General features: G+C 33.4%; 1 protein-coding gene across 2 annotated transcripts; it reads left to right on the top strand.

Annotated features, from left to right (window-relative positions):
* The first annotated feature begins 5,332 nt into the window (after positions 1–5,332).
* On the top strand, positions 5,333–9,482 carry LOC107961812 (SH3 domain-containing protein 3). 2 transcript variants are annotated; one of them, XM_016897966.2, is made up of 10 exons: positions 5,333–5,616; positions 6,371–6,493; positions 6,907–6,976; positions 7,104–7,258; positions 7,524–7,625; positions 7,750–7,947; positions 8,044–8,106; positions 8,192–8,281; positions 8,593–8,667; positions 9,091–9,482. In XM_016897966.2, exons 1-10 carry the CDS (start codon positions 5,557–5,559, stop codon positions 9,208–9,210), a joined length of 1,056 nt encoding a protein of 351 aa, XP_016753455.1. In that variant the 5' UTR covers positions 5,333–5,556; the 3' UTR covers positions 9,211–9,482. The 2 variants fall into 2 exon arrangements, with proteins under 2 accessions (XP_016753455.1, XP_016753454.1); XM_016897965.2 differs by having other exon boundaries at positions 7,747–7,947.
* Positions 9,483–14,633: the final 5,151 nt, after the last annotated feature.

Genomic DNA, 14,633 nt, shown 5'->3' with positions numbered 1-14,633 from the left:
CCTTTCACTGACTAGACAATCCCATCATTACAATACCATGACTAATGCTTAAAAAATATAATTCGTTTAGATTTACACTAAAGCATCCAACATCAAAATTCTCAGAAATGAAAAACATGGAATATGAAAATAAACAAACCTCAATAGAGCATGCTCTGAGAGAAAAATAGATGCAAAACTTGTAAACAAAAGTCAACGAAACATAGAAACCAAAGAAAAATTCCAACAAAAACTTAAATTCCCAAAATATGAACATCATGTTTTATGAATCATCGTCTTACCATATACAAATCATATATGAAAATAAGTGACCAAATAAGGTAGACCACCCAAAGTCCCAACAAGAATATTTTTATCAAAGTTAAATATTAAAAAAATCAACATCATAATAATTGGCATATCCCACGATTCAAACTATAGATCATATCATCATAATCTAACCAAATATTTGAAACCATAAAATATCAAAACTAAATATTATAGAACCAAACTTAAAACCAAATTCTTTAAACACATATCATGATCAACATTAATTTGCATCAAAACAATGCCCATCAAACCAATTCGACCAAAGTTTATAATCATACGGTTAAAACCAATCTCAATTCATGCAAAATAAAATCATGCATTATTCTCTTAAATTCTAATTCTCAATTAAAACTGTAAATATTTCCAATTGTACGGAAATTAAAAAGTGACCAACTCTAAATCTATAAACAATGGAATCATAAGAGATCATTACTTTATTTTCTGAAAAATTAAAATCAGAGATCATTGAAAATTAAAATTAAGAAAAAAAAAGAACACAAAACATTCTTAGTCGAACAACATAGAATTAAATATCTTAATAGATATTGTTCTTACTGGTATCTTTCAAATTCTTTTCTCTCATTCCTTAAAAATACTCATCAATTATCTCAAAATTAGATGATAGAACAACCCTAATGCAGGAACCCTAAAGTTTTCAATCATGTAATGGAGAAAAAATATAGATTAATGAACAACCATTTTCAAGTCGGAAGCAACAATTTGAAACAATCATATTAACGAAGCAATCAAATAAATTTTCAAAGAGATTCTTAGCCATAGTAATTATGCTCAAATTGATAATATATTCAATTATGAATATACAATCAATCTATATTCATAAAACCCTAAGAAAAATTATTCCATATATAATAAAAAATAACTTATTCTCAATAATTTGACATGATCAGACTCTGATACCACTTATAAGAACCGTAAGAAAAATATCTAATATAAAATTTTAATAAATTAGGATCTGTCATGTAAAATTATCAAAAATAAATCAAGAACAAAACTAGATGCAGAAACATACGTGAATCCATTGATTTATTAGAATATTCGAATTTTATGGTTTTAATCTTCTAAATTAGCACACAAGTAATTTAGAGAATGTGACTCTCTTTTTTCTAAAGATCTCTAAAGATGGGATGTTAAAAAAGTTACGTATGTATTATTTGGGGACTATAACCCTAATATATAACTTTTACATATTAGCTTTAATTTCTAATCAACCCATCATCAATTAGAAATTAATTACTAGAGTATCTACACATATTTGATCCATATTTTATTTATTAATTGAAGCCTAATAAACATTAATCAAATTATATCACTTTTAATTTGGGCTAATCTTTTATGATAGTAAATAATAACATGTAATTATTCTTTTTTTATATGTGATGTCATTGTTATTTTAAATGTTATTTTGTGGTTGATTTATGATTGTAATTTGTTTTTGAAAATTGCTATTGAATTTGACTTTCACTTCTTGAGTTATTGCATAAATATATGTATTTGTATTTGATGAGAATGATTTTATTTTAACTATACACATTGGTAGTTTAAAATGTATTGGATCTCCACTAAGTTATAAAAAGTTCAACGGTCGAATTTTTAATCTTGTGCGCATGTGATACTTGGACCGAAGAGTTCCTGGATTCATGATTGAACAACATCTCCAAAGAGTCTCCACAATTCCATATTATGTAAAGACGATTTTCACTTAGCTTAACATTGACATGTACTAAAGTCCACCAGATTAGTTAGTCGTTTTTTTATATTGGTTAATTGACGAGGTTTTGACTGAGTTGTGTTAATTAAATTTAATATTTTAATAACCATAATTTTTGTCAATCGATTCATTATTTGTATTTTTTATGTTTAATTTGTAATAATTGAATGATTAATTGAGTGGGTCACTTTGATGACCAATTTGACACTTCAAATTCGATCAAACGTTTAGGTCAGGTTTGGGGTGTTATAAGGGCAAATAGGAGACTAATTAGGATCTAGTGCTCTTAGTGTAGTTGTTTCGTTGTATATGGTTGTAATTTTTGAACAGATTGATTTAATAAAATTCCATCATTCACATTATTATCTTTTGTGTTTCTCCACAATGGTTTTTGCATGTAAAGCAAAATGTATAAGCATATATTGGTTCATTGGTTACCTAACTTTTAATTAATATTAAGTTGCATCATGTGGTTTAATCATAATGTGAGAAAATAACTTATATTAGTAGGTAATCTAAAAGGTCCATAGTATGAAGAATCAAAATTAAGCAAATTGATTCAAGGGACTATTATGATGTCTATCAAGTCTAATTAGGGAGATTTGTCTTATGTATCGAAGTGGATGACTCACAGAAGATAGAGACATAAATGTGATTGTGTAGATTGATAATATATCAGACATGACCAAGTCGAAGTTATCTTAGATCCGTTTATGGATTTATTTACTTGTGACGTTCATGGTGTGACTTTCCTCAATCCTGAGTAAGTGAGATAAGTGACTAACCATGCGTGTGTGACTCGTATATTTTGATGTATTGAAAGCTTGAGTTCAATTGGTAATAGGGCCGAAAGTTGGTATGTTGGGTATACGACTTTTGCAGGGCATGACTTCATTATTCATAGCCCAAGAAAGGGTAACTGGTATTCTCTCATCGGAATTACATGGTTGATGGAAAAGTAACATGACAATGAGTCATTTGTCTAGGACAAATTATTTAATTACTATGTGTTAGTAATTGACTTTTTCATGAAGAAAGATGTAATGGTTACCATGAAATAAAATATGATCATGTTGGGTGAATGGAATTAATGCAAAGAGATTAGGGAGATCCTATAAAGGTAACACACATATGACAAGATCATCGGACAAGTAAAAAATAAGTTGCTTTCGTAATGTTATATAATAAGAGAGAGTTTAGTCATGGTATTATTAATGGATTGACTCCATCACTAAACAATGTTGCAATTAATAGATGAAGAGTCGAAACTTAATTACAAATTATTTGAGCCTTAATTATATATGTCCAATCAGTCCATCTTTTAGCTTAACACGACCTCTTACATATTGCATTTGAACCAATATGTTGAATGAATGAAAACAACAAGTAGTGAAATAGTTCATATGTATCATTATTTGTAGCGAATGTATTTTCTCATTAAGTACAACAAATAACTTAGAGATTAAATTAATTTCATCGAATTATTATTTAATTGATTATAATTAAATAACTGGAATTATGAAAATTAAATTAATTAGTCATCTCAGTTTTATTAAATAGGACATCATAGTTTCTTACTTATAGATTTTAGTACGATAAAGTCGTTATAAATGTAATGAAATTAGAATTAGATTGAGAAAATAATTTAGGAAATTGAATTAGTTAAATAAATAAGTAAATAATATTTTAAGAATGAAAAATTGGTTATCGAGTTGGATGATTTCTATGAGTTGGTTTAAATATTAGAAAACATGTATAATTGTATCTAGTACATAAGACATGCCCAATAAGCTCATTAGACATGTAACGGGGAACAATCCTAGTTCCCAGAAATGGATGCCGCCTATAGCATAATCTTAATGGGACTATATGTATTTTCTATTAAAACATTATTGATTTGTTACCTCTCTTGTTTAACAAGAAATCTTGTGAGTTTTTCTTATAAGTAAGGACTATGGGTTTGGTCAAAATAGACAACTATTGAGCATAGTTACTCTGTTAGAATTTAGTGCAATTTATTTATAAAGTATTTTTTTTTTCGTGAGAAATTGTGTTTGGTTTCTAGAGAATTAAATTTTCTCATAAGAAAATTAATAATTTTCATTGTGTGTGATTAGTTCATGTGATTAGAGCTCACTCTTTAAATAAATCGAGGGTTTGAGAATAACAAAAAAATTTATGTTAGTTGAAAGCTGAGAAACAATTAAACCACTTAGTCAAAAGCACATGTATTAAGTTTGATAAAAATTATTGTTATAAATAATTCGATTTTTTTAAAAAAAAATTCTATTTTGCAAAAACTTGATCTTTAGATCGAATTTTTCCAACAACTTATACTTGCATAACATCAAATCATGTTGTCAGCCTTGTAAAAAGACACCGTAGATGTAATAAGGGTCCACCATGTCCTAAGATCTACAAACAGGTGTCCAAACCCAAGACTACTGTCCATCTATAATTACCCTCGTAAGAGCAAGCGAAGCTCACACTAAAGGAACTAACCCTTGACCATCCTCCATTAGGACCTAAAAGAAACCAAGCAACTAGGTTCTCTGCACGACGTCCCTCCACTGTATGAGCCAATGTCTTTCCCACCAACTTTTTCTTACCCTCAGCAACATTAATCAATTTCCATCCAATTAAAGATTTAATTGAATTTTTTAAAAGTTAATAAGTAATTTGTCCTTAAACTTGTTTAAAAGCAATTAGTTGGTATTTTCTTTTTTTTTGTACCTAATCGGTATCTAAATTAATATCCTGTCATCCAAATTGGTACCTTTACACTAAAATTGTTAATTTGTATTGATGTGGTGCTAATGGCTAATCCTATAGTGACACGTGATAACTTCTTAGTATGACACATGAAGATATAAATTAAAAAATATATATAATTATTTTAAAAAATATAAATTAATTTAAAAAAGTATAATTTTTTAGAGAAGTTCAAGTATCAATTAGGTATTTTTGAACATTTAGGTATCAACTAATTATTTTTGGATAAATTCATGGGACAAAGTACATGCTAATCCTTAAAAAATTAATGTTGTTAACAAATTAAGAGCAATGCGTGTAACGAAATACAAGTAAATACAAAATAAAATTCAAATATCAATTAAATATTCTTTAACAAGTTTATATTATTATTTTTTAAGAAATTGATTGCAATGAAATGATAAATATTTGAATGATTATTTAAAATTTAGTGGGCTGAAATGATAAAAGTCCAGTCCAGCAAATTTAGCTGAGCTGAAGGCCGACAAAGAAATATAGGTTGGCTCAGAGCTATCCTAAATTAAGAAGCCCATTAATTATTGCATCAACCCGAAAAAAACAAAAATTACGAGACGACAGTGAGGTAATCGAAGGCTTTGGTCACTCAAACGTAGCCAGCCAGCTGCCAGATCTGCTAAGTCGATCAATCGATAAAATAAAATCCAAATTTCAAGAAACTAGTACTTTTTTCTTTCTGTAAATCTGTTTCGTTGTGTTGAGTGGAGGTAGAACTAGAAGAGGCAGCAATGGATGCTTTTAGAAGGCAAGCCAGCAAGCTCAGAGAACAAGTTGCCAAGCAACAGCAGGCAATTTCATCACAACCCTTCACTCCTCTCTCTTTTAATTTATTTTCCTGGGTTTAATGAGAACCGAGTTCTGTTGATTTGGTTGTCAGGATAATGGAGGAAATCTGGGAAAATGAAAGCAAAGATTTTATTTAGTCTTGGATTACAGAATTAGATTTGTTTAATTACTTTGACTTCTAGAAGTTTGGGGGCCTAATGTATATGTTTCAAGAATTAAATATTTAATTGTGGAGTTAATTCTAAACGTTAAATTGTAATTTATAATCATCAAAGACGAATCATTCTTTTTTAGGTAAATTAGCTAGTTCCATGTCCTTTGAGTTTGTTTTCTGCTATATTCTCAAAAAACTGTACCTACCATTAGATTGCCCTACATTTTCTAACATAGGGAAAAGAGTAGATGCAGAGTTTCCAGAAGCTTTTGTTATTGCAAAGCTTCATCCTTTACCTGAAAGTTGAGTAATCAGTAAGATCTCAAGTGCTTCCAAGTGTTGATTGATTGGCTTTTATCTTTGCAAGTGTTTTTGCATTTGGTTTAAACATGGGCATGGATGTCATTCATTTGGTTTACCTTGTTAGGATCATTTACTCGAAAACAATATCATCCTATCTTATTCTAACTGGGCTAATTTTGTTTGAATTGAGTCCTGACAGGTTACCCTTAATTCTTATGTTTATGTTAGTTTTGCTAGTTGCATTTTTCTTGAGATGATCAATGTCTTCTCCTATTGAGTTAAAAGAATTTTTTTTGCAGGCCGTAATAAAGCAATTCAGTGGAACTGGTTATGAGAGCTCAGATGTTGTAGTTATTGACGAGATTGAGATGCAAAGGCATCAACAACTGGACAAATTGTACAAGTCCACTCGTTCAGCTAGGGTAAACAACATTTCCATCATAAATTTGTGAAACTTAATTTGATAATCCTGTCATATTGCTTTGTTCTCTGTGAATCCGTGTTATTCATATCTTCACAAATGAAGCCATTTTCAGTATGTAACTTTAGTGCATCCTATCTACTTGAGTTACAGTTAAGTACTTCAGTTAAATCCCTTTGGTGTCATTTTAACTAAATAAAATTTCAAAGGTAACAGTTACTCTGCGAGTGCGCCTGGTTGGAGGAACAAAATTTATTATGAGAGCTACTAATGGCTGTACTATATTCTGATATTTAGTTTCTCAATTTGCCTAACTTTCATAAAAACTAATTTCTCTTAATTTTCTTTTATATTTACTGCAAGTTTAATACCCATGGAGTGCTTGCTTAACGATTTTACCGCTCTTCCTTTCAGGATTTTCAAAAAGAAGTTATTAAAGCTGCAGAAGCATTTACAGCCATCGGGTATAAGCATATTGAAACAGGTGCAGCATTAATTCATACCTTTTTAATTTTGTTGTTCTGACATGAATTTTGTGCGATTGAAATAAATAACATATATTGTGAAGATAAAGCTTTATCTTTATGGTTCTTAATCTTTATGATAATCAGGAACCAAGTTCTCTGAAGAATGCTGCCGATATGGAACTGAAAACAGTGAAAACATCAACGAAAATGTTCTTGCCAAAGCTGCAGCTATTTATGGTGATGGTTGTAAACATGTAGAGAAGGAGCAAGAAGATTTGATTAAGTTGTTATCCCAACAGGTTGACATTTATCGGATGTTGTGTTTTGAAAGACTCTTTTCATCACATCATAAAATAAATTTTTAGTTATGTACTTGTAAACACATTCAATCCAAAATGAGTATGATGCTTTCTTGTATTCCTTGCTAAATGTTACCAGACTATGTTTTTGTATGCATTCAAAGAATTTGTATGTCCTTTGTCCTGTTGCATGCTTTTGTTACATTTTATTGAGAATAACTAGTGCTGATTAGAAACATGACCCTTCTATTTCAAAATACGTAAGGTTTTGGATCCCTTGAGAGCAATGAGTGCTGGTGCTCCTTTGGAAGATGCTCGTCATCTTGCTCAACGCTATAGTCGAATGAGGCAGGAAGCTGAGGCACTGGTAAGTAATCATACAGAACAGCACCCCTTGCATTAGTAATTTTCTATATATTAAACAACAGTTTAAATTTCTTAAGATTGTCTTCGGAAATACACAACTGATACTAAATATGATAAGCAAGCAGGCAGCAGATATTTCCAGAAGACAAGCAAGAATAAGAGAAGCGCCAATTCCTGAAAATGTTGCGAAGTTGCATGCTGCTGAAGCAAAGATGCAGGAACTGAAAGCAAATATGGCAGTTCTGGGTAAAGAAGCTTCTGCTGCATTGGCTGCTGTTGAAGCACAGCAGCAAAGATTAACTTTACAGAGGCTTGTAGCTATGGTATAGATGTGCATTACTTCAGTGTATACAGTCTCCAACTTGAAGCTTATCTTAATTCATAGATGATATTCAAGATTTTGATCTATGCATTTATAGGTTGAAGGGGAAAAGACTTATCATTTAAGAGTGGCTGCAATTCTTAATGAGATTGAAGCTGAGGTTATTTCCTGGCTTCCTTGTTTCGGGTAAAGTAGCCTTTTATTTTGAATTATGGGAACTTATATCTTTGTGTCGAACTTGGTAGATGGTTTCTGAGAAACAGCGCAAAGAATCTGCTCCTCCCGTGATTGTACCTGAGAATGGCTCAGAGAAAACTATGTATTACTTGGCTGAAGTAAGTTTACCTAATCTTGGAAATTTGAAGAATGTTCTAGCTACTAGGTTCATTAAGAAACCATGTATTTCATAAAAGCATGAGATTAGAGACAAAAGAGGAAAAATAAAACAGAAAATTGTTTGATTATGGTCAGAGACATCGACTTAAGTTGTTAGACTTGCTTTTTACAATTTTTATTGGCCATTAAAATTAGAATGAATGAAGTAATTGCCTTAACTTGTTAGCTTCTCTAAGTCGAAGGGGTTCTTCTTACACTTTGGTTCCCTTCAGGTATGTGAAGTACTAATATTTTGAGTTTCTTGTCACAGGCAACATATCCCTTTTCTGCTTCATCTGAGAAGGAACTGAGCTTGTCAATAGGTGACTTTGTTGTTGTGCGAAAGGTATTCTATTTTCCTTTCCTTAGTCTTACATCTAAGTGGTACGTATAGGTTGCATTTAGCTCGAGAGACTGGAGTGATCTTAGGTTATAGTTACAGAGATAAGTCGAAGCTGATTTTGCAATCTTACATAATGGAAGAATAATGCTGGATGCCTTTTAAACTGTGGTGCATAGATTGCTACTCATCCACCATATACATGAAATGTTGTGCAGGAGGTATCTTACTGGATACTCTAGGTCCTGTCGCATTCAGTCTTACATTTAATTCGCTCTAGCTTAAGCATTAGATTTAATGCCCACACAAATAACACTACTAATAAACTTGTCTAGGTTATAGCTTTCATTTTAAAAAAAATAAAAATTGATGGGTTGAATTTCTTATTTTTACTTGCCCTGATTCTTAAAACACTGTATGCCCATGCAGGTAAGTCCAACTGGATGGTCAGAAGGAGAATGCAAGGGCAAAGCGGGGTGGTTTCCATCAGCTTATGTTGAGAAGCGCCAGAGACTTCCATCGAGTAATCCAGCTGGTGAAGTCTACTGAGTTATAAACATGAGTTAAACATTTACCCCTCCGGAAAAGGGAAAGAAGAAAGAAAAAAAAGGAAGGCATAGCTTTTTTTCATTGCACAATTCTTTTTGTTATTGGGCAAAAAGACATCATGGGTTCTTTCGCAATGTTCATTCTCTTGCTTTGTATGTATATTGAGATACTAGAAAGGTTACAATGTGTTGGTATTTATATTCATTTTGGCAATGTTTGTATAAGTGAAGATTTTATTGACTTGGACAAAATGCATTGTTTCGTTGACTGCATCATTGAGGGGACCGTTTTATGTTTTTGTACTACATGCGTGTGTGCTATGTGGTATTTTGTAACACCCCGAACCCGAGACCGACACCGGAGTCGGACACGAGATGTTAACAAACTTTGAAAAATTTCCTTCCAGACACTGTCCAGTCTGAGTACTAGTCGCTTCAAAAATCATATCTTGAGTTCCACAACTCGAAAATCAGTTTGGTGATTTTTCCCTGAAACTAGACTCATGTCCCCACCTATGTATTTTTTTCTAGAATTTTTGGTCGGGCCAATTAGTACAGTTTATTAGTCAAAGTCTCCCATGTTACAGGGGTCGACTACACTGACCTTTTCCCATTACGACTTGGATATCTCTCTGCACAGAGCTTCAATACTGATGCCGTTTGTTTCTATGGAAACTAGACTCAGAGAGGAATCCATACATATATGGTATGACCCCTAATTATCTCTGGTCAATTTATAGTGAATTTCCAAAGGCGGAACAGGGAATCCAGAAACTGTTCTGGCCCTGTTCCACAAGAACCCGAATATCTCTTACTGTACTGTCCATATGATTGTTTCGTTACTTTCCTATGAAAGTAGATTCTTCAAGGTTTGTTTACATAATTTATTCACTATTTAATTCCATTCCTACTATTTTTAGTGATTTTCCAAATCTACGTCACTGCTGCTGTCAGCATCTACCTTTAAGGTAGGCTTTACCTATTTCATGGTTCAACTAGCCCTTTTTGCATACATAGCACAATTTATGGAAGTGATTAACCATCCCCGTGGCCAATCCTTGTCAAGCATATCCACACTAAATGATTATAACATTATACTTAAACACATATAAGCCATTTTCACATGGCTATCCAAAACTTATACATCACATAAAGTACTCGAAAAACAACAATGGGTCGTCCTATACATGCCATATCAAAATTCAACCAAAAGAGTACCCATAAGAGCCTTTGATAGTGTGGGCGACTTCGACGTCAAGATCCCGAGTCCGATAGCTGGAGAACCAAAAAATCTATAAAATAGAGGAGCAATGGAACGAAGTAAGCAATTTATGCTTAGTAAGTTTTGAGCAAGAAATTCCAGCATAAACAAAGAATAACACACATTTAGCTAAATGGAATATTTCATAATACGCAATTTACCGATATCAAACTTGCTTCACAACATTCACAACCCTTATGTACATACACAATAGACTAACTTAGCCGAAGGCCGGTAGCTCGTTTATCAACTGAGCGAACATTTATTTGTAAGGGCTCGATTAAATTCAACACATACGTAACATATCCCCATTTTGGGATGTTTTTCGAGTATTCGCTGGAATTTTACAGCAAGCTCATTCATTACCAAATCACGTACCTTCGGGATTTAACCGGATATAGCTCCTCGTTCAAATGCCTTCGGGACATAGCCCGGTTTTAGTAACTCACACAATGCCTTCGGGACATAACCCGGATTTAACAACTCGCACGAATGCCTTCGGGACTTAACCCGGATTTAATAACTCGCACGAATGCCTTCGGGACTTAACCCGGATTTAGTATCTCGCACAAAGGCCTTCGGATCTTAGTCCGGATATATTCACTTAGCACAAAGCCTTCGGGACTTAGCCCGGACAGCATTCAATTAATCATGCACATTCATATTTCATTTTCATTTGCGAAACTCAAACACAAGGCACATATCGTCCTTGCACATTCGGCTCAATAGCCACACATAGAGCATGATTTAATCACATTGTAATTTAAGCTCTCTTACTCAAGAACTTACCTCGGGTGTTGTCGAACGATTCCGCTAGCTATTCAACCACTTTTTCCTTCCCTTTATCGGATTTATTTCCCCTTTGCTCTTGAGCTTAATCAAACAAATAAATTGATTTCATCATTTAGGCATCAAAAAGATGAACACAAGGCACTTAGCCCATATTTATACATTAGACATTAAAGTCTCATACATGCAAATATCATGCATCAACACAACATATTAGCTAATTTCTTTCCCCTTGGCCGAATATGCATGTATATTTTTGGGGTCGATCTCAACACTTAATACACACATATACACACACTAGTAAAGCATCCTCCCCCTTTTCATCGATTTAACACATGCATTGCTCATCAACATGCAAAGTTACATTCGGCCTTAGCACACATCTTGCTAGCCGATTCTTCTCCATTTAGCAACCAATGCACATATGTGCTCACACAAAAATGCTAAAAAGGAGGTTCAAGAATCATCAAGCCATCATCACATGCATCATTAACAAGCCTCATATTTTGCATGCAATGGCATTAACACAACCTCCACCTAGGCCGAATCTTAACTCATCCTCATGCCTCATCACCACAACATCAAACACCAACCAAGAATGATGCATCCATGGTCAAGTGCCAATTCCATCACATAGCAAGATTTAGACCATGGGCCAAGTAGAACTCAAGCTAACAACTAAAACATGCATGCATCTCATGGAACATCATCAAACATACCTTAGCCTAGCTACATGCATGGCCGAATCTCTTCACCTTTCTTCTTCTTTCCTCCTTAAAATTTTTGGCCAAGGATGAACCAAAGGATGAGAAAATTTTTCTTTGTTTTTTTCTTTCTAGTTTCGGCAAGCATGAAGATGAGAAAAGGATGAACAAAATTCTCTCCTTTCTCTTCTTTAGCTCACGGCAATGGGGGGGGGACAAACAACTACACACACATTTTTTTTTGTATTCTCCATACTCCTTTTTATTAATTTATTTGTTTTATCCCAACATTTTATGACACAAATTAACATATCTTATTTGTGCCATACTCATGCCATAATTTCCATAAAATAAATTGCACACTTGTGCATCATGCCCATCATGGCCGGCCACTACTAGTAGGGGGGGAAATTTGACATGCAAGTCCCCCCCTTTGTCCACATGCACTAATAGGTCCTCACACATTGACCTATCACATTTTAGAATTTTCTCACATAAGTCCTATTAACTAAATTCACATGAAATCAACCAAATTGAAGCTTGAAATTTTCACACATTCATAATTACATATTCTAGACAATAAGTATCACATTCAAACATTTTGGTGACTCGGTTTAGCGGTCCCGAAACCACTTCCCGACTAGGGTCAACTTTGGGCTGTCACATATTTAATACAAGTTGGGAGGTCATGGAATTGAACCTTGGTTTGAGGATTGAGGGGATGGTTTTATTTTGAACGATAAAAGCAAACAAAGTCTTTACTTGATTTGAGCTTTACCAAACATTGCCAAACTCTTCATTTATACAAACATGCTCGAGTAAACACTGAACTAGATATTCACCTCAAACGCCGCTTCATATATTTTCCTATGTTCTAGTTATGTCGTGTCTCAAACAAGAACTATGGCCCCACCCTTTGCTTGTCTTTTTATTATATTATGTGTATATATTTGCTTTTGTCTTTGCTTTGCAGTATATATTCAACGCTGAGACGGGGAAAGCAAAACAAAACCAAAATGTGAAAGAACTTCCAAAATTTATGAGATGTTTTGTTTTAATGACTTAGAAAAAACATTAAAAAAAATACGTATTTCCTTTGAACTTCTTTATATATGCCAAGCAAATTAACCACCATTGCTATACCCTTCCAGCCAAGTGGCAAACCCATGAGCGGCTCCACTAGAGAACCCCTTGTGGCGATTCTAGAAGTCTCACCCAGACCCCTTATGGTGACCTCACCTGTCATTGAGTACTTTTAAGGAGGGAGTTGTTAGAGTAGAGACAACCTATGACACAAACAAGACCACATGATATGTACTATAACAACAACTAACTTGCAATAGCAGTGCTCATTTGGCACCTGACCCCTGACCATTGACTTCTAACTAGCCTGTACAATTATATGAACATTCGTACAATTTTCCATGCAACGCTACAGGACATAAGACAACCCATTATATAAGCCAGGGTACATGAAGGAATAGGGATCTCTTTCTCTCTCTCTCTCTCTCTCTCTCTCTCTCTCTCTCTCACTCAAGGAAGCTCACCCATCCTACTCCTTCCTTCACCTTATTCTCCAATTGCTTGCTCTCCACCTCACCTGGGTGAACTGAACCTCACCTTTTCCACCCTTTCTTTCCTTGTTACTCCGTATCAACAATTGGTGTAGTAAGTGTAGATCGAACTGCCATAGCTCACTCGAACCTTGTTATCTTAGACAACATAGAGGTCATAATACAGGAGCCTCAATCAACCTAAAACCAACCTCACCAAGTGCAAAACAAACTTAGCCAAACTCATCTTAGCCTTGGACCAACGCTAGACAATCTTACCTACCTCCATCAGGTATATGCTTTGCAACCTATCCCTATTACTATTAGTATTCTCTACCGCTGTAGTACTACCACTAACCTCAACAAGGCAACATAATTACCACAATCGTCTAAGCTCCCAAAATCCACATTTTGGTTCACAACAATTTACCAAGATAGAGGAAAAAAAATAAAAAAATGCTAGAAGCACAACTCTTAAAACAACAAAAACTATACTAAGAGCAACAAGAATTCCATCTCTTATTGAATAACTAAAATGAGTGAAATAAACGTTTGGTTGCAAAACTTAGGGCAAGTAGAGACTGTTAACTTTTATGATTTTTGAAGCTACATTAGTTATATTTTGTCCTAGTCTTTACACAAATATCAGCCCTTATTTTTAGGCAAATAAAGTAGTCAAAAAACAGTTTAGATTATGATTTGTAGAATATTTTTCTGCATTTTAATTTTAAAAATTTGCTGTATAAATAGATGGCTTGACAATTTAATAAATTATATGATTTCTGCAAATTCTTTAAAAGCTTTCAGTTTTGTTTACCAATAGATTGGTTGTAACACCCCAAAGTCGATCGGATAAACCGAATCCAAATCTTGAACATTATCAGTCTTCTACAATTAAAACTTAGTTTTAATTGCACAAATTTCAATCGAATACAACTATTCAACTTTAAAATATCCTTAATAAAATACGTAAGTATAAACAATGAAGAAATCTTACTAGAAAACGTCGAGAATTGAGTTACAACTACAACCAAATTGAAGCCCTGGCCTAAAATAGCTACTTCGTAAAAAATGTTTCTATAAAAATGTGTCAACTCAGACTTGATCTCACCACCAA

The sequence above is a fragment of the Gossypium hirsutum genome, chromosome A06 (assembly GCF_007990345.1).
Source record: "Gossypium hirsutum isolate 1008001.06 chromosome A06, Gossypium_hirsutum_v2.1, whole genome shotgun sequence".
Classification (NCBI taxonomy): domain Eukaryota; kingdom Viridiplantae; phylum Streptophyta; class Magnoliopsida; order Malvales; family Malvaceae; genus Gossypium; species Gossypium hirsutum.
Note: the sequence above shows the minus strand (reverse complement) of the source record. Positions and strands in the feature narration are given on the sequence as shown.

What these genes read in the sequence shown, in the direction of transcription:
- LOC107961812 (XM_016897965.2), top strand. Translation starts at nt 5,557, where the DNA reads ATGGATGCTTTTAGAAGGCAAGCCAGCAAGCTCAGAGAACAAGTTGCC. An exon ending in TACAGAGGCTTGTAGCTATG is followed by an intron (nt 7,948 to 8,043) that starts GTATAGATGTGC and finishes ATGCATTTATAG; the next exon opens with GTTGAAGGGGAAAAGACTTA. An exon ending in TTAATGAGATTGAAGCTGAG is followed by an intron (nt 8,107 to 8,191) that starts GTTATTTCCTGG and finishes CGAACTTGGTAG; the next exon opens with ATGGTTTCTGAGAAACAGCG.